General features: G+C 31.4%; 1 protein-coding gene across 6 annotated transcripts in view; it reads left to right on the top strand.

Moving 5' to 3' along the window:
- The window catches only part of LOC129968742 (disks large 1 tumor suppressor protein-like), a 294,351-nt gene that overhangs the window by 96,957 nt on the left and 175,593 nt on the right, over positions 1 to 21,801 (top strand). Inside the window, exon 1 of one of the 6 annotated variants that reach the window (XM_056082945.1) lies at positions 14,170 to 15,612. The exons of the other annotated variants lie outside the window; for them this stretch is intronic. Within the exon in view, the coding sequence (XP_055938920.1) occupies positions 15,511 to 15,612 (102 nt within the window). The 5' untranslated portion in view covers positions 14,170 to 15,510. Of the gene's footprint in view, positions 1 to 14,169; positions 15,613 to 21,801 lie in introns of those variants that run through there. 6 annotated transcript variants of the gene reach the window in all.

Consider the following 21,801-nt stretch of genomic DNA (forward strand, 5'->3'; position numbering starts at 1 on the left):
TTATTCCATTTTCTTTCTTTCCGCTTTTATTCACCTTATTGAATTCCTTAAGGAACAGGGGAGGGGAAATGGTATTTTCCCCTGACTGTGTGAGAGAACCTTGCAATAAATTCGTTAAACAATTTTTTAACACTACTTTTTTTTTCAATTACAAAAGAAACTTCTAATGTAATTACTTTTCCCCACTTCTTTAATTAGAGATAATCCCCACCCCCATCCGTTTCCTCTCCTTATTCTTACACTTCATCGTGGTTTTAGTTTTATCTCCCTTTTAAAGTTGTGAGAATCGTCTTTGTCACTTTTTAATTGTGCTTTTTTTTTTCACACTTTTTCTTAATTTTCCTTTTTTTTCTCCCCCTTTCTTCTTTTTTTTTTCCTTTTAGTTATCTCACCCACCCCCAGCCCAAATCCACTTCATTCCCTTTTTGTTACTCCTGGAAAGAAGGGGAAAGTTTGTTTTTTAAAGTGTGATGAGTGAACTATTTGTAGTTAATTTAGTAATGTTCTTCTATTTTCATAATGGCTAAAAAGCTGCAGTTATTTGCCAGCTATACTATGTGTTATGTCAGGCTTTTAATAAATTCTTTTCCTACGTGGGAAATACATTAAATTGTTCCCTGTTGCACCGTAACGATTTCCAACGTTTCTGTTTGTTGTTGAAATTTAATTTCCTTTCACCTCGATGCTATTCCGAAATAGTTAATCGGTTCTTTTGTTTCATATCCCTTTTGAATATTAGACATAGCAAAAGCAGTTTAATGAAATTGCTTTTAGTAGGATATGTATATTTTTTGAAGGGAGAGTAAGAGGGATAGGAATGTGGAATTAGAAACGTAAAATTTTTCGGCTGTGCTCAAGGGGAGGGGATTAAAAAAAGAAAGATTGTTGGATTTTTATTTTTTCGTATTCAAAGTAAATGGATAAAGAGTATTCTAATGTTCCCATTATCTTGGATATGATTGTCATAGATTAATTAACGAAAACTATAGTAGAAAGTCTCACGTATATTGGCGAAGTGCTTAAGATATTTTTAAAAAATGTAGTATGTTTTAGATGTAGTAACGTGAAAGTTTTGTTTCTTTGCAGTGGGAATTTTTCTGCCTTTAATGTTCATGAACATTTAAATTAAAATTAATCACTAAAATCGATTTGAGATGAATAATGATCAACTAACATAAAAAACAAGAGCTGCAATTTCAATAAAAATGATAAAAATACTGTTGAAAGAAAATAAATAATATTTTCTTTCTACGTCAATATTATGAATCAGCATAAATAGAAAATAATAAAAATTGCAGATCGCAGCTCATTAACCTTTGCTATAATCTAGCATTTTAAAATGTGTAGTTTATGATCCTTCAATTAATTTTTATTCATTCATAGCTATATTCACATATCGATAAATCAAACAATTTTAGCATTAAAAAAATGTCTTAATTTCTGGACACCAAAACTGAAGTTGGGATTTCGCATCCGATAAGAACACAGAGCAAGATATTGTGCAGCATTACAGACGGCAATGCACGATTATATATATATATATATATATATATATATATATATATATATATATATATATATATATATATATATATATATATATATATATATATATATATAAAGTAAGAAATAGTTTGAAAACGAAACAAAACAGTTTCGAAATCGCAACTAAAATTTATTACCTATTTAAACTAAAACCAAAAAAGAACTTCATAGTATTTAGAGAGCGCAATTGCAGCTACTTCTAAAACACAGATGAATTGATACAAAAGTATTAGAATCAAGTTAATAGGAAAAACAAAAAATCAAATAAAAATTAAACCAAAAAAAATTATAAAAAATATAAAAAAAGAATCCGGCCTGAAGACTTTTTCAAGGGTCACCCCCTCAGGCAGGGATTCAAAGAAAGGGATTTTTTCTGTGAGGAAATGCAGTCATTTGTCTAATAATGATTCCTCGTGACCCGAAAATCCCCTGAAATTATGCCCAAGAGATATACCATTTTAACAGAAAGGTATATATATATATATATATATAATATTGATTTAAAAAATTCCACCTGGGGATTTTATTTCTCCACATATCTGTTTCTGAAAGAATTATGTATTTTTTAAAGATTAGAATTAGAAAGTCAATGTGTTTTTGTATTATTTAAAATTATTTTGTGATTTATTTAGAATTATGACTGTCTGTATGCATATGGAGTTGATTTTTTAGAAAATAAAGCGAACTACTTAGTGGAATTTGGTTTGAGAAATCTACACAAAAATGTTGGCATATTTTAAACCAAAACCATCAATGAAAAAAAAAGTTATTTTCCCAAATACGCATTTGATTTTCTTCCCTGTAATATGACGTAACTGAAGACAGCACCATATTTGGAAAAATGTTTCAAACATGCATGTTGTCGTTGATGTCTGAAGAGATATGCTTTACTTTAAACTTAAAACACATAAAACAATAACTTTTTACAATAACACATAACACAATAATAACAGCACAGCGCAATAATTTTTAACCGCGTATTATGAAGTATCACTCTTTTAATTCGGAAATATACATGTAAAAGAGAAACTTGCTCGATTTTTTTTAGCAATTTTTGATTTGGAGCTTATGATGTAAGAATCATTATTCGGATATGGGGTTGCTAAATAAGGTGGTGAGTTTAAGTTCAGGTCAGGCATCTTCTGAGAATTGAGAATTACAATTGTGTGTTTGACAAGATGCTATTTTAATATCTCCAGAATAAAATTATCAATTTAACAAGTTAATTAAATTTAAATCCCTTACGAAGACGCCATTTGGCAAATAATTTGAGAAAAACAATATTGTTACTTTCCATGATATTCATATTAAAGAATTTTTAGTTAAAGATTAAAAAGTAGAAAATAATATTTATGTAATGGTATTTTTAAATCTAAATTAAATCCTATTTTTTTTTTAAATCTTAAGTTAGCCAAGGTTTTCATTCTAAATTCTGGAACTTTTAGATTTCTAACACATGCTTAATTATTTTTAACACACGCTTAACAAAATTGCTGAGAACGTCGTTCCCACACTAGAAAGACGCTCGCGCACACACACAAATACATACACACACGTGTGGCGAATTGTTATTTTCAAAAGGTTGCGTGTTCAAATCACGTCTAGGTCACCAATGTGGCGAATTGTTATGAGCGAGGATAGAACCTGGGACCTTGTGGTTCGCAGTCTAGTAACATGACCACAATACAAAAGCAATTGCTCCTGCAGCGTAGTTGTTAACTGGCTTATAAGCTATTCACTATACACGAACGCACGCACGCACGCAAACAGTGCACTGATAAAAATAATATTTTTATTGTTTTTATAAAATTTATTGTTTGTAATTTTTAGTTCGATTCTTTAAAATTTAAATATAATTTTTTTAAAACTAAAATGGTATTTTTTTAAAGTTTTTTTTATTTAATTATATAAACCATCCCTAATTTTTACCTTGGTTTTTTCAAAAAGAAAAAAAAAAACAAAAAAAAAACATAGTTTAATAATAATATTCCTTTATTTGTCAGTGACGGGTATTCCTACAGTTTGAAAAACACCTTCATAACCTTAAACCATTCCGAGATTTCAAAATGCGATAAGCTATTCGAGGCATAAACAATCACATCGGGAGCATCGAGAAAACCATTTCAAATTCTTACAAGATCCCCCCCCCCCCCCAATCATCTGTTGGCGAATAGTCTCGTTAAAGAAACGAGGATTTTTTTCGATTTCAATGCACTCGCATAAATCAAATAACATTGGGGAGAGAGAGCCGTTTTCGTCCGCATGCCTCATTGCCTTTTTGCGGGATGTTGGCTGCATTTCTTCGTTCAGAAATCTCAGGAGAAAGTGAATTTCATATGAAGCATATGCTTTAGCTGTTGAGCAACTTTTCCAGAGATTTGTATGAAATGTTTTGGAAATCTCAACCGTACCTGGTTAAGACTGTATCGTGAATGAGGGTATATAATTGAAATGTGAAGTATTTGATGTCATGGCAGTCCGATTAAGAAATTGATTTAGATGGTTTTTATTTTTTCGTATAATAGATTCAAAAAGTGATATACAGTGAATTCTCGTTTAATATGAATTCGTCTCATGCGACCGAAAAATTATGTCTAGTTTTCATATAGTATGTTGAACAATTCCCCATTACATTAAAAAAAATGTTAAAATTTTCGGAGTTTTAGATTTTTATTTAAAAAAAGCACTTTATGTTTTTATGTTTATATCAAAGCGGTGAATCTGACATTTTTTTAAGGTTACATCTCTTGAGCAATATGCGCACTTTACGAATTCCAAACATGTTTTAACCTGCATAAATTCGTTTGAAAATGCATATCCGGCATAACGTTGAAAATATATCCTGCCTTGTACAAGAGTCAGTCCACTGTATGATAATCACCCCCCACCCCCCCAAAAAAAATCAGTCTCGGATATTTTACATATTTATGAGTTGACATTGTTTGAAATGATTTTTCTCGTATTTGTATGTATGCATATTTGTATATCGACTTTGAGGGTGTCTTCTATGTAATTAATGTCTAGCTGTTTTGTATCCCAATAAAGGTGACTCGATGAAAGACTTAGAGTATTTTGGCCTTCTCTGCAGAATTGTAGATTCTTATCAATTTTTTATACTTTTAAAAACGTTGTTTTCATGTAGGAATTCTAATATTTAGTTCCAAACCGTTATACATTTTGAAATTCAAAAACGGTGAGTTGTTGAAAGAATTTTAGCATTTCGCCTTTGCTCCAAAATAATTCATTGTTTGCGAAATTTGATAACTCAAAAATAATAGCTCGAAGGAATTTTAATCTTTGGTTTCTGCTTCAAAACTGAACTGAAAAAACGGTGCTTTGTAGTCCTGTAGATCCTTATTAAATTTTGAACTTTATTCGTCGGTGATAAGAGACAATGATCAAAAATTCATAAATCATTCTCTTCAATTAAGACGAAACTGTGCACAAAATACACCATATATCGAGGAAATGTACGAAAAAATATAGGGGCAAGTCATTCCTTAAATTTTTGTTGTGCAAAAGCCATATTTAGTTACAGTACACCAAACACATAGGGGGAGGAAAGGCGTAAATGCCCTCCTCCCTTTTCTCGCATTTTTACGCTATATGTATTTTTTGTTATGTAAATTCGAAGCACAGCAAAGAAAATCGAATATGCAGTCGCATTTTCTCCCCAATATATGATAATAATTTTATGTCAACAGTGCTTTTCTATGAAATGTTATCAAACACAAAATCTTCTTAAAATCTTCAATTTTACTTTTAATTAAAATCAGAATTCTTGACACAAAATAATTTTTAATATCTGTCTTTAAATATCTTGTAGAAAAATAGACTGTTCCAAACAATTTTTTAAAAATTCAGAATTCTAATTTTCGTAATAAGCTATAGATAATTTTCAAAGGATGATATTAAATTTCATCAAACATTGTAAACAGTAACATGAAGGTTAACAAATAAAATGATAAAAAATTAATTAATTTTTTTCTCTTTATTTTTTTGTACAAATAACAATTCTAAAGATAATATCTTATTTTATCTATGTGTAGGAACATAGTTGTTGATAAATTAAAAATAAATTGTTATTTAACTTTTAGAAAACATTACATATAAATCATCAGTATACTTCGTAATATTTGTAAGCAAACTTCGAAGAAAATTTATTTAATAATTTGAATTTCTGTAATTTTGTTTTGTTAATTTTTCTTCTTATTTATATAAATGCTTTTATTTGACTGCAGTATCTCTTCTAAATAAAATGCTATTTCATTTATTCATAGCTGAACTCTTTGGATTCTCTTCTATCATTTTTAAAAATTTCTATCATAACCTGGTAGAGTAGACATCCTCCACCAGATGGGACATCCTTCGAAATTTTTTTTTTTTATATTTAATATAACCGAGTATAATCTTAAAATAATTTTTATATTTAAAATAATAAAAGATCGAGTAAATATTTACAAAATTGATTTTAAATTTAACAGCGGAATTCAACTGTAAAATTTAAAAGCAAACAAACTTCAACTTTGAAGTAGGTATCTCTTAATTAAAAAATGAATTAATGTATGAACTTGTGAAGAATCTCTGTTGATTGGTTAAAAACAAATAAAGAAAAATCCAAGTAGATTTCAAGTAACACCGACTTCAGACTTCCACATCGTCGTCCCAATTCACTTCGAATGCTGTGCGCATACTCCTCAGATGAGTTATTTAAAAACAACTACCAGACTTCAAACCAAATGTGGAGGTATTAGTTTTAAAGTAATGCCGCCCATTTCCAACTCGAGTCTAACATAAAAATAAAATACTCCACCAAGTTTCGACTTACATTATTCAACGTAACTCTTTCCTAACCCTGGGAAATCAAACGAGCCTCAGCGGTGACCTGACTCATACTCTATCTGCCTGAAATGTTTTTTTTTTTCTCCATGAAAAGGGGGGGGGATAAGACCTACCTGTAATGGTTGCGGGAAAAAGAAGACTCCAGAGATGTTTGAGACCCCCCCCCCCCATCTTCCCTTCAGGCAGTTGCATTTGTAAGACCCCCCCCCCAACTTCCAATGTGGAATAAGATGTTGGATGTATACTTTTATGCATGGTCGGCATGACTAGACCGATAGGACTTCCTCTCTCACCCATCGTATACTGATATCAGAGGAAGGAATGGAGCCACTGAACATGCAGAAAAGAAGAAACGCGTATTTATGTCTGTGGGGATAGCTTTTGCCCTCCGTTTTCGCGGGAATGAAGTTGGGGGATATGGGAAAAAAAGTTTCTTTTCTGCGTTCTACCCGACTTCTGCTTGGGAATTTCGCAAATTTAATCGCGTAACGGCTTCGATGGGAAGTCGAGATACGTGGACCGCAGAATTTTGGGAAAAATGCTAATAAAATATAGATGTGTTTTAAACTCCCGTTCTGCTTTGTAATTTATTTTAGCCTGATGAAATTTGTGACTTGTATTTTGAAGAGGGAGGGAATGAAATGGAAAATGGCGGAGAATGTTAACTATTTAGTTGGCTATTTGCGTGTGAAAAAATATTAAAGGAGATTCGATCCTGTCTTTCGAAATAATTTTGCTTGGTAATATTTTTGGTTTCATTTGTCTGTTTTATTCTTAATTATAAAGATGCAAATGTGCATGCAAAAAAAAAAAAAAAAAAAAAAAAAAAGATTTAATGTCGGTGTAACTCGCGTGTATCTAAATGTGGTAATTAAAACAATAAAAATAATTGTAAAACATATTTAAAATATTTTTAAAGAATCTGTCTTAGAGGGAAATTAGCACCAAGAAGGATTTTTTTTTGAATTTTAAATTGATCTAAAAATTATTTTTGTATGATAATATGCAATGAAATCATGGAAAGGAAAAGCTGTAAAATTTCAGTTGATTTTTAATTTTAAGTTTTCGAAAAATTCTTCCAATGGGAGCATCTAACATCAAATATGTATTTTCTGTGTTAATTTTTAAAAGAAATGAAATGTTTTTTTTAAATGAATTTTCGGTTTCAAAACTCTTAAAATTACCCCCCCCCCCAAAAAAAAAACCCTGTATTTTTAAAATTATGTTAATAATTTTTATGATAACTAACAAAGGGAATGAGTGATCTCTACGGATAAAATTTAACATGTAGTTTTATCATTAGAATTATGGAGTTTCATCAATTTTTTTTACTAAACCCATCAATCATTTCTTTAAATTGCGTGTGTAGGTACACAGGAATTTGAAACACAAAATATGCGTAAATGAATTCTTTGGCCCGATATTAAATGTGTGAAATTTTGGATTAAATCGGTAGAAAGAAAGGCATCTTTAATGGCTTATGAAGCTCTAAATTCTTCATATTGTGTATACATGAAAGTCGGAAGAGGAAAGACTTCTCACCTTGTTCTCTTGTCCATTTCTGAGAGCAATAAAAAATCTGAGTACACGTAACAGTTCCAATCTTGTCCAAGGGCCTCTATTTTCATGCAGAAGCCTTTGTGGAACAGTTTAGAAGAAATTCTAAGAGTGACCTTCTACAGATTCGGAAGGATGCAAGACAACAGATGTATATGTGGAGAAATAGGCTCAGTTCAGTACTGCATGTGTCGAACTTAATGAAACGAGAAGAAAACTCATTATGGACAGTGATGTTTTTTAAAAAAATTATTACAATACCCTGAAAATTTAAAAACATTAAAAAAATTATGGGAAAGAATTCTAGCCTTTTACCAACGATCTGAAGATTTTCTGAGTTTTTGTTGACAGTTGAAAAAAAAATGTTTTGTTGTCGAGCTTAGGAAAAGCTCGATAGTTAATAATAACAGTTAGTCATTGCCAGTAATAATAAAAGCCAGTCACAATAATCCCTGTTTATATGGTTTGGTTCTGTGGTAACGAGGTGACTGGCTGTAATTTAAAAACAAAGTCTAAGAGTGACCACTCTCTCTGGATCCAAGAATAGCGAAAGACCGTGGTGACTTGGTGATGAGGTTTTCACTTTGATGTGGAAAGGTAGCTGGCTCGAGATCAAAATTGATTTTGATTTGATGATTGTTTAGTTGATTGTCAGTTGATTTTGTTTAGTATGTATACTTTGTGCATGATAAATCTGTCGCCACACGTCTTCTCGTTTGTTTGGCATGGAACAAGCAAATGAGAAGGATTGGGCAGAGAATACTTTCTCAGATGCCGTTCACGCCCAAAATAGAAAATACAAGGTTCATCCCAAAATAGACTTCATGTAGCTTTAAAAATCGGAATGTAAATTTAATTAAATCCTTCGAGAAAGGAAATAATTGATTTTTCCTCAACTAATGTGCTCTTTTGATGTGCTGGAATTGCATTAAAAGTCATTTGAGCATTAAGACATATCGGAAAACGGCATTCATTCTGAAATCCGGTTTGAATATTGAAGATCTACTGTGAAATGAACTGCACAAGGTACTTTAAGCGATCTGAATCCCAGTCACATACTAATTGAATTGCTGCGATTAGATTTGCAGTATCTTATTCTGAAGAAATCACGTTTTGATGCGAAGTGAGGAAATGTAAATATAAGTTTGAAATGCCGTTTTCTAAGCGAAGAATTCAAGAAGGAAGTAGGGCGAAATGGAGTGAAACACATTCAGCATTCGCGTACGTGCGGCGATTTGTATTCTGTTCCGATTCGGATGCAGATATCTCTGAATTCTATTTCGCTTTTTCTAAATTTGTCTGATGTCATGCTGTTTTGATTGAGATGGTCATTTTGAAGGCATCCCGGACTCTGGTTGGGAGAATTCAAAGCGTATTTGATTGGAAGTGACAGCATCGATTATTACATTTTGGTTGCATACTTTTATTCTTTAGATTAATGGTAGGCATCAAAGCTATTTTTTTTTACACGTGGATGCCTATGTCTTTATATAACAAATTTTTGTCGAATGCTGGAGTTACATCGGTAATACATTATGCGCGTAGCAAAAGTGTATTTCGCAAAATGAACTTTTTGTGAGGTAAAAATGAGTGAGACATAGTTAAGATTAAGAAAGTGCGTATAATTTAAACGTGCCTATATATCATTTTAATTAAATTGAATCAGCAGTGATCTTTCCGAAACTTTCTTGCATACTCACTAATAACTGCACTTGCGCATTATTTACCGCATGTGATTGGGAAGGAGCCAATGAGCGTGCGAATAATCGCAGGAATACGGTTAATACACAAGCACCAAAACAGCCATTATGTATTTTCGACACTTTTTTTTGATCGATTGAAACCAGAAATGTTGTCCTCAAATCACATAAATTTCAAATATTTAAATCGTTGCGGTTTTTTAGCTATATTGTTTATGTGCATGTAAAAGTAAGCCCTGCAAGTGACCTTAGAGAGATTTGATTCTAAGTTTGACAAGCGTCTAAACTTTAGATGTAAAACTCTGTATGAATTTTCATCCATCTAGCCCAGTACATTTTTTAATAGTCTGAATTACTTTCAGTCAAACATATAATGTTAATTTGGATTTCGTTCAAAATTTGATACAGTAACTCAAGGTGGTTTAATACATGGAGATTCGTCAAAATCTTGACTTCGATTTTTTGGAAAATTAAGATCTTCCTCTTTATATACTTCGTATACGAGAAAGAAAGAAACTTCTGTTAATATAAATTATTTTTTAAAAACTTTGCTTAATAAATACGCGCACGATATATTTGTTTTATTTTTTTAACCTATGATACTCCATTGTCGCCATTACGTGGAACATTGATCTGTACGCATACTTTAGACGTAAAACACGTATGAAATATATTTTAATAGTATACATATACTTTTTAAAAAAAAGCAAGACCCTTATTATGATCGCAACTGCTGATTTTGTTTGCTAATTCAAGTGATTGCGTTGTTTGTCAGAAAATTTAACCTGTTAATGCGCCAACAAACTTTTATAAGTATCTAATTTAGTTTTTGGATGGCAGAAGAGCATTAAAGGTTTAGATTGGCAGTGCTTGGGACTGACTATGATACAACGGTTCAACCCTTTGCACACCAATGTCTCCTCTCATGCACCATTCAAGGCAACGCATCATTTTGATTTATATATTTTTTAATTTCCATTGTTAAAAATGCCTATAGAGTGTTAAGAATATGTAGATTAATTTTTCAGAGAAATTCAACTTAAAACAATGATAGATTTTTATTTTTCGTAACAATAAACAAATCTTTGTATTAGACGAATAATTATGCATCGTATTACTTTTCGGAGTGGAAAAGGGTTAAATTTTCGTGGTAATTGTGCAGAATTTTTTTAGCGCCCCTCACAAGAAATTCTCTCTTTATTTGGGCAATTTCCACTACAAAACAGGACTTGCTAAGAATTTGTATAATCTTTGAATAGGTTTTACAGAGATCGGACAAAATTAATCCTGGCCCTACTTGGTTATTAAGCAAATTTTAAAAAAAAGTTCAATTAAATAAGGAAAAATATAATTAATTTATTTCCTGTTGGCTTTTATTTCGTATTGTCAAATAATTCAATGATGATGGAGTTCCTTGCATCCTCCTCCTGCCATCAAGGTATATAAAAATACAAATTATCTTTTATGAGTCTCCCATTACGAAAGCCACATTGTTTCAATGTTTATTATGTCATCACTTTAAAAAATCTTTTTCTCTCGCCATATGCTCATGAATAGGAGGAACTTATATTCTCTCATGCAAATGAACTATCTGAATTGATGGAAGTTTCCTTTAACAAAAAAATAAATAAGTTAAAAATTCCAAACAAGGTCGCAAATGGAAGGGCTCTTCAGGTTTTTTCCTTCGCTGTCCCTCAAAGTTTTTTTATACCTTTCTCCTCCCAACGGTGTAATCTTTACCAAACGCGTGCTTAATTTGCATTTGGAGTGGCTCCTTTCGAGGTACTTGCACGGAATGAATATCCATTTAAGATCCTCGACGTGATTTGGAGGCGGCACTTAACGCCAGGAACCGGCTAAGGACTCAACCGCGGGCTCCTATTTGCATTCACTTCTTAAAAGAGCATCTTCTATCCACACTGGCTTTAATACATATTTATGATGATAGGGCGCGAAGATCCCCGCTTTTCGACTGCAAAGTTTTCATGGCGAAATAATGACTTTGGATGAAAATAAAAGATTCCTGCTTGCTCTTTTTGTACTGTGGATGGGGAGGAAAGTGCTGAATCTCTCGCCCCCCTCTTCCACTTTGAGGGAGCATTTAACGCTTGACTTCGTAAGTGTTATTTTTAATTAACTGGATAACATTTAAATGTGCTAGAGGAAGAAGAGAGTGCGTTTAATTTGCTTGTGTGTTTCTTGCCAAGTATTGATGAGTCTTTAGGGAGGAAATACTATTTACGGAATTTGAGTCAGTATTATTTAAGAAGGTGATTTGTGAGGCATGTTTCCAGTACTTGCACCTTTTTAAAAAAGTTGTTGCGTTTTTAATTTTCTGTAAATTGTGTGCAGTTAGCATTCCATTGTATGGTTAGAATTGCTTAAGTACTTGGTTTGATATTATTATTATTTTATTAAAATTTCTTTTTCCTTCCTTCAGATTTTAAGTGTGGTAAGATCTCGGCATTGTAGCCAGAAGATTCTAAATTCCATTGGAGAACCGCAAGTAAGCGGGTTTGATGCACCTTAATAACACACCAAAAAATAATAAAATGCTTAATTGTACATATATTCGCGTATAATTTCCTTTTACTGCTTATCGAGTTCAAAAATATAGATTTGTTATAATTTCTAAGCATTAATGCAAAGGTTTTTGCTATTATCAGGGGTGTTTGTGCTCCGGGGAAACCCCGGAATTCCGGGGATTTTGAACTTTGATACCCGGAAATTCCGGGGATCGTCGTTCAAAAGGAAGTAGGAATAATAATGAATTATTTATTTTGATCTGGGTAATTTTGTTTGCTTTGAAAGCAGAAAACGCAAGGTCAGTGTGTGTGGTGAAAACTTTTCCTTTCTTTCTCCAAAGGCAGTGATAATGCGTGAAAAAAACTTCTTTTTTGTTCTTTCCTTATTGCGAGCTATGACTCATTCCCCCGGTTCTCGGACATTCTCTTCTGGATTCTTTTCGGCAAGTAGGTGCGGCAGAAAAAAAAGGGAGAGACTTCGTTCGACCAGATGTGCGATCACGTGACCTGGGTTCAAAGGTCTTAATTTTGCAAAATTAATGGTTATTAATTTTGCAAAAAAAGTAATTCATTGAACTTTTATAATTAGGTCATTCAATACTTCATAATTGTAATTTTTCATTTCTCCCCCCCCCCTTCTCGAAACTCCAAAATGTCGGTAGTAAGTCCGTAAAAGTTTCAGGGGATTTTTTGGGGTCCCACAAACACCCCTGTATTATACAGCTTATCATTATCTAATAGGAATGTGAAAATTTTCATTTCAGAATGCGAAGTCTGATGCAACTTAAAAGTGCATAGGGTTGAATCTATCTGGGCCACATGTTTTTTCGCTGGTGTGGTCTGGAAGTAGGAGATCAATATGCTGACTCAAAAGTCATCCTCGTCATCTGGTCACGATTCAGAATTACGAATTACATTTCAGAATAGCTTTCGCGCTTCTTCGAAGTGTAAATATAATTAAACAAAAATAGTTAAAAGGTTTTTATAATACTTCAAACAATAAATGGGGCTTCGGTGATCTAGTAGTAAGATCTAGGGCTCGGGATTGAAAGACCACGTTTCCAGAAACGACTGTTTAAAAAATCTGCCGTACGTGGATCCTTGTGCATCTTCTATTAATTCTCCTAATTAGAGATTAGAAAGTCAAAGAGTTTAAAGTTCTTATTTATATCATTGATTGTTATTTCAATCCATATAACATGAAGAAAGAAGTCCAAATTATATTAATTTCTTATATGACTTAATTAGGATTTAAATATTAATTCCGCATTCCAATGCACGTCAAGCATGCAATTGTTTGCAAAGGAGTTAAATCTACTGTAATTGTATCTCAAACGTGCTCAATTTGGTATGATCTAGGGGTTTGGAGATGAGAATCGTCTTCAGTTTAGCGTTAGATAACTGTCTAGTGTTAGATTGTTGGATTTATTTTCATTACCTTCGGCGATTCGTTTTGTGCGTCTAAACATACTCGAGTCTCAAGTGTCTCTAAGCTGGTAAAAATATAATGATAAGGTTTATTTCAGCATCTGCTTTGTAAGAATGCTCGCTTTTAGCAATAATGCCAGATTGTTATTGATATTTTAATGAATTGAAACAATCATGATTTATATTAAGCCTATTAATCACCATTAAAATTCTATTACTTTTTGTACAGCTATTCATACAGAACTTTTTTTTAAAGACAAGTGTGGAAATACATTCTGCTTAAAATGAATTTATAGTAAGAAGGCGTTTGTTGCTAGCGATAAGATTCGTGAATATGAAAACTTTTATGATAAATCGATACGAATAGGCTTAAAAAAATATCGGAACTTTTAACAACTAAATGTTTGTTTACATTTCCCCACTGCTTGAGTGTGTTTGTAATTGAGAGACTGCTTTATTTCCGTTTCGATATCAAGTTCGCTTCGAGTGGCGTGCGAGGGGCACCGCAGCGCCGCTCCTTTTCTAGCCTGTGCCGCTTCACTCCTCAGGTAGACGCGGTGCGTCGCGCCACTGCCTCGTGCCCTCTCCGCACAGCTGTCCTCGTCGGTACTGGATATTGAGGGGACCGTGAGGGCGACCGACGCTGCAATCGATACTGCCCAACACATTTGTTTCACGACGATTATTGACAAAAGACAGAGGTCGATGCCACGAATCGTCGGGATTCTATTCAGTCGTCTCTGGAAACTATGTTCAAGTGCCAAGAAAACTTTTTCAATAGTTCTGTGCGCATAAACTGGAGGGCCGAAGTCCTTGGGAACTGCTTGTGCCATGTCTTGAGCAACAATTGCCATCTGGTGTTTCCTTTATAAAAATTGAATACAACAGACTCTGCATTTATTGTACTAAATATGTTGGAACTCAGCTAACTACGTACGCAAATAGTTTCTAGTCCTCCCCATTTCTACTCCCCAATCTGCCACAGAAAATATCCTTCAAGGAGAAGAAAAATTTCGTCTTATCTGCTTCGCTCCTAGAATGGCAGAATGAATAATAAACGCCCTGGGATCTGCTCCCTTGCGCTTTCAAGAAATGAATAACTCCGAGAAGTAGCGGACCTTGAAATCTAAGCTATTTATTCTGTGGTTATCTTCTTTTCCAAGGAAAAGGGGACGTCCTTCAGAGGAAAAGACAAAAGGATAATGTTCGCGCAGAGTTTCAGCTGTGTCTTTCATATTTCACTCATCTGCGTGGACTCGAAGAATGCGAGGGAGAATTGTTATCCACAATTGCCGATTCAAATGTCACTTAAATTGGCTGTTCTCCAAATGTATTGATTTTAAACTTGGAAACTTTTTCTCGTGTATATTTGACACTATCTTCTACTCATTAGTGTGTCCCTAAATGATCGCTATAAAGTTTTATTCATAAAAATCAATTATTACATTTTTTATCTTCGTGTTTTTTAAATATTCTCGTTTTCGAAGATATGTACCAACTTGATTGTCAGTGAAAAATCATTCCACATTACCAAATGATGACTCAAACTTCATTCTGGATTTAAGAGTAGATTCGAAACTAACTCGATGTTAAACTCATCAACTATTTAACTTAATAATTGTTACTCCGGATTAATATATTAAATCTGTGTATGCTTAGGATTTTTGCTTGCTTAGTAATGACCGATTAATTTTATTTTGGAATTCGTGTTGTCATGTATCTTATAAGATTCAGCTGGATATCCTTCTTCTTGTACGACAGTTTTATTACGTGATTATTCGCTTGTGTTCAGTGTTGTGAAAACGTGCGGACTGACATGCGGGCATGTGTGGGCTTGGCGATCCCTCCGTTATGTGGGGCAACCACCTGTCTTCGTGGGTTCGAAGGGGTGATGAGGAGCATGGTGTGACGCTATGTGCTCTCTGTGTCCTCTCAGGAAGAAACAGACCAAGATGGTGCGCTTTGACTCCTACGTGGATACGATCTCGTACCTGGAATATGCCAGCACGTGCAAGGTAACTTCTCTAAACTACTAAATATTCAGATTTTCGATTGCTTTTGTTCAACTCTATTTTAATCAAATATCTCATCTAAATTAAATGTTGTAGGTGATTTTTTTTGTTTTTATATTTCAAATATATTGTTTGATGGCTAGTATTTTGTTCCCTTGGAAAATAATCAATCCATAAAGGTCTATTATTAGAATTTTAAATGCAATTTTTACGGATAATTAATAGTGTTCTTTTTAAATTCAAAAATAGACGGAAGTTTTTTTTTTTAAAAAATCTGCACTGATCCAGGTTGTTTGAGACTTCTTGGAAACATTAAAAATTATGTGAAATATAATTATAAATTATGTTGTTTCTTCGATGCTGCATATTACTAATATGGCTCATAAACTTTTATTTCATAGCATTATTATTTTTGAATACGATAGATGATATTATATAAGATCTAAAAATGAATTAATGAGAAGATTTCACTTAGTAGTCATATTTTGTGATTTTGTAAGTTAAATCTTTTTTTTCTTCTTCTTTTTTTATGTAGAGTTGTGAAAATATTGTGTGCTACAGATACCTTGTTGTAATTTGTAGGATTTGAAGCAGTGCAAAACAGCTTTTAATTCTGCAAAACTAGTATTCATAGTATTAATTAGAATTTGATCTATAACTCCAAGCGCCTGTAAAATTGCATGAAATTGAATATTACTATGATTGTGTGATATTACTATGCGCAATCGATGGGTCTCATATTGAGATTTTTTTAACTTTAACAATTCTGTTGTAAATTGTCTGTAGGGTCATTTTGTTTTTATATCTTTTTGTGTTGCATAATTTTGCAATCTGTCCAAGAAATCTTGGATATTCTATGTATTTTAAAACTATTTAGAATGAAATAATGGGTAGATATAAGGGTAAAATAGGATTATTAAGGCTTTATAGTTAAAAAGATTAAAATTTTTTTTTTTTTAATCTTTTAAGATTGGACTTAAAAACATACCATAGTTTGCATGCGATTGTTTCGTTTCCGCTACATAAATCTAAATTATTAAAATTATGATGCATATAATTTGAAGACATATGTTATGAATTATATATGCTAGGGATTTAATTTTTATTTTAGCTGACTTATGTAGGACGGAACTTGTAGCTTGTTTATGAATTATTATTATTATAATTTCACGACATTCGTGTCATTTTTATTGGCCGGGATTGGGGGGGGGGCGAACTCAGTTTTACCAAAATTTAGTCGCATTAGCATAGATGTGTGTATTGGAAACATCATTGATTTATCCATCTTTCACTTAACTTAGCCACATTAACCAAAATATAATAAGAAAAAATATATTCGATGAATACATTTAATTAAATTAAATGAATACTTATAAATAAAAGTTTTGTATGGCTTCCATATCGAATTTTAAATACTTTGTATTAAAATTAATTTATATTTTATCTGCTAGCCTGAAAATGAGGAAATGATAAATAATCTTTTAACTTTCAAAAAAAAAAAAAAAAGAGAATATTTTGGTAAGGAAATATCTTAATATTGCGCAATTAAATACTTCTGAATATTAATAAAACGAATTAAAAATTTCCATAAAACAGTTCAGTAAGTTTGATTATTTTTTTGATGTAGTACCTTATAATTACCTTTTAATTATCGTTTCTATAAGTTTCGGTTCTTTGATTTAGCTATTTGAAGTAATAATGTTATTGAATGCTGTAATTTTTTCAGTAAATTTGTTATTCTTGGCCCTCTGTCAGATTTCTGGGTTTTTTTTTTTATAAATAAATAAAAAATAGATTAATTTCTTATTTAAGCAAATATGGAGCATTCTTGCAAATAAAAGATACTTAAACATTTTGTGATAAATGATTATTATAATAAAACGTCTCTAATTGCGTTAAAATTCATTTTTCAAAATTTTTTCGGATTAGAAATTACATTTCTCCTAACAAAAGCTGGCATAGTAATCACTTCTGAAGCTTAATCACTTAATTAAGGCAATATGCTGTGAAATTTCCTTTTCCTTTCTTGAGATGCTCATATAAGTTAAAAAGATAATGTTATCTTATTTGTATCGAATCTCGGTATTGAATTCTCACCTCCAAGATAAATGAATCATTAGAAACTGTAGAATGCGATACATATGCGAGTTAATTTTTGTCTATTTATCTTTAAGGCAAACTCTGTATTCCTTGAATTGCAACCAAAGATATTCGTTTACGGTTTTGAGTTCCTCTAAGCTTTAACATAATTTTTTTTTTAATTAGAATACTGTTTAGTCCTGGAACATTCATAGGTTTTCGGTAAAATTTCTAGTAATGCCCTGTCTAAAGTAATCTATGCCAAGCCCTCGAAAATATAGCATAAAATTATTATGAAAATACAACTGCATTTGTTGAACATTATGAGAAAAAGAATAAAATTTTAATAAAACTTTCTCATATGAATTGATTGTGAAATGAAATTCGAAATATTTTATATAAAATTATGGCGATGTAATTGTTTAAAGTAGATAATAAAGTAGAAATTAAAGATTATTCCTCCTGTCTATCTTCTTGTTATTCAAAAGTTATTTCATGTTTGCTATGAACTTAAATTTCTTCTTGACTTGTTTGAATTTAAACTTATTTCATTTGGCTATTAGTAATCTCTCAAACGTTATTATTTTTTTTCCTGTTCTCTCATAAGACTTGATATCAAAAGATTATAATGTATTAATTCATTAAAAAAACAAAAATGCATTTTCTTCAAATAGTGAACACTGATAACTACATTGAACTATTATTATACTAATGATAATAATTTTTGAAGATAATTTACTATTGAAATCCCTGTCGGATTATATCATATAAAAATTAAGAAATAGATTTCAAAGCATTATTTATGTAAGTTAGTTACTGTCTTCTAAAGGTAAGTGACTACGTTAAAAAGTCGAATTTTTGCGAAACTATGATTTTATTATTCAATATTCTTAATGCTTTAACACGTTTCTTTATAAAATAGTAAGGATTTTGTTTCTATTACTGATTTTTGGGAAGTTACACTGATTTTTATATTTGTATTCACATGCTATTTTACATCTTTAGATGCTATTTTCTCAAGTATAGCATATGATAGAATTTTTTTACGAAAAACTTCGTAAATTAAAAATTAATGCATATTTTAAAATCAAATTTGGTATAATAATTTCTCAATATGTTCTGCAGTTCCTGAACAAGAGAATAAGTAGTCTATTCATTTATAAACATTTTATGGTTGTGTCAGTGCTTCACAATGGGAAAAAAAAATTGATAATTTCGTGTTATTTATTAGTCGAACCCCAGTATTTAAAGAACAGATGAAAATACAACTTACTTTTTAATTCAGGAGCTAGATAATATATTCCTTAAGCTATCTGCAAAATTTTAAGCAAATCATTTGATAAACCTCTAAACTAGAAGATTTTTGCTTTATATCCATTTTTAGCCAAAAAACACTTTTTTCCAATTTTTAAAAAAATTTTTAGCACTTAACTGGTATATTTTAGTTCCATAGATTTTTCAATTTTTTTTTTATCCAAATATTTAAAAATGTAACAGTTTTCGAACGTTTTCCAAAAAAATTCATCCAGAACATAGTCACATAGGAGACACGGCATCCCTCTTTCTTAAGATACAGGTATAATAAAGCAGCTATTAAAATTATTTTTAATTGCTTGCGATCATCTTTTATTCTTTGCTGTAGCTTAAAATCTTAACAATATTTTGCCATTTTCATTAATAAGGGTAATAATAAGTTTTTGTCTCTTGTATGATATAAAATTTCCCCGTAAAAATCTAAAAATTCTTTCGGCTGTATAATTCCCACGAGAAATTCTGTTCTAGTGGGAATTATGTTTTATTTTATGATCGTGTTTCTCTCGCCTCTGCTTGCCTTTTGCTTTCCTTGTAACGAAGGGAGCTCTCATCATAAGCCGATTTTGACAAGCAGAAAATTTTTCCTTTCTCATTTGTTTGTGTAATTTTCAAAAGGTAAAGAAGCATTCTCCGTGGAAAGTTCTCTTTTTAAAACAATCTATTTTGTGTTTTTTCATTTTCTTCCCGTCTGTTTTCAGAGCTAGAGAAATTTTTTTCATGTTCAATTCTTATCTTAAAAGGAAGAAATTTATTGGGAAAAGAAGTCTTTTCCTCTGGAAAATCTTGAGAGGAAAATTTGTTTTTTGTTGTCGCATCAATTGATTTCTACCGAAACCAGTTTTTTCTTTCTTTCTTTTCCTTTTTCTTCTTTTTTTTTTCCACTTCAAAATTTCGCTTATAGTTTTCATAAAAAAGTCGGAAGATTTTAAAAGTGCTAGTATGAATCCTATCCTTTATAGTCTGCAAATTGGAAATATAAACTCCTGCACATCTATGAACAATATTGCTATTATGGATTTAAATATACTATTATCGAAATAAATAAACTAGTCTATTATATTTTTTTAGTTATATATTTATATTTGATTTAGATAATTGAAATACTTTTTCTTAGTGATATTGTTTAAGAGTTCTGTATTTTTAAAGTACTTTCTTTCTTTTTGTTCTTTTCTTTTCCATCTTCAAACAGCATATCCGAATACATTCCGATATTGACATTTCTATTTAATGCTATATTTCCATTATTTAAAATGTATAATTTCCGTTGTAAAAACATAGTACTTTTAAGAAAAACGTTGTACATTTAAATTCATTGTAAAAGTGTATGTTATAAAATATGTAAGCATTACTCTTATCTCGTATACGTAGTATATAGAAAGTATAGTAATTGTGAAAAAATTCGATCTCGATATTTTGACGAATCTCCACGCTTTAAACCTCCATTAGTTCGAAAAACACATTTTTTGGAAAATGTCTGTCTGTCTGTGACAGAGATAACTAAAAAACGAAGCCTGTCTGGCTTCAAATATAATTTAACACTATTACTACAAAACGATGAGAGCTAGATAGTTAGATAGATTCGATATGCAAAATTAACGTCTGTAGTATAGACATCTTTCAAATTTTGGGCGAGATTCAACAGGAGGCTGACAGTCTATCGGTCTGTACTTTAAAAAACATGTGAATGCAATGACTCAAAGTCTCAATGACTTAAATATGTCAAATTTGGTTTGATATTTTGTGATTACAAGTGTAGATTTGTGTAAAATCTGTTTCAATCGGTTGAGAAAATTTGTCTGAAACACAGATTCGATTTTCAGATATTATTAACCGCATATCAAAGATTAATCGCCAAATAATTCGCCAATAATTTTTGCTAAAGGTTAATATTTCATAACTATCGTACGCCAATTCCATGTAAGACGTTCTCTGGGATAACACTTTTATTAGAGAGTATGCGAGGAAGTTTCGGGGGGGGGGGCGAGCGCTACCACTGGTTTATTTCGAGCAAAATTTAATTATTTTGAATTAAATCGTACGCCAATTTATATATTTTGAATTAAATTAAATCGTACGCCAATTTATATATCTTGAATTAAATTAAATCGTACGCCAATTTAATTATTTTGAATTAATTAAAATTTGGAGACATTTGCGAAAAGAATTGTTTGACTATTGAAATATGCAGTACATATATTATCTGTAGTATTTACTTTTAATGATTTAAAGTACAATTTACTTTTGATAAATTTTTCTTCAGAAAAGCAGATGCCGCATTAATAGAAAAAAATTAAAATTAAAATTTAGCTGTATTTTCTTTCTTTCTGCCGTCTCATTGCTTTTTCAAAATGCAGTCTTTGCCAGTGTTTCTTTGCGATCCCTTTTGAATATGGCCAGGCCTAGCCTTGAATGTAGATCTCTTCCTTGGCTTACATTTAAGATAAAGACACCGAATTACAACAATGTCTTCGGGAATTCTCTAATAAAACGTCACTTCCGGTGTTTTGTCAATTATGCAGACACCGGAAGCAGCGATCATTCAGAAATTCTCTAATGAAATGAAGCGTTTCTCTGCTCAAAGTAATAAATCTTGTCTTCTCTTTATAAAGCAATGAATAATTGGTCTGATCAGACGTGGTTATAAAATGCATCGTTAAATATAATGGTATTACCATTCGATGTTCAAGCTTTTCTTTATTTTAAATTCAAATTTTAAAATCTTTTTTTTCTTTCTTTCTAATATGGGATCTTTTTGTTTCTTCATGAATATCATCTTTAAAACCTTTGTTTTATTTTTAT

This window comes from Argiope bruennichi, chromosome 5, assembly GCF_947563725.1.
Source record: "Argiope bruennichi chromosome 5, qqArgBrue1.1, whole genome shotgun sequence".
Lineage (NCBI taxonomy): Eukaryota > Metazoa > Arthropoda > Arachnida > Araneae > Araneidae > Argiope > Argiope bruennichi.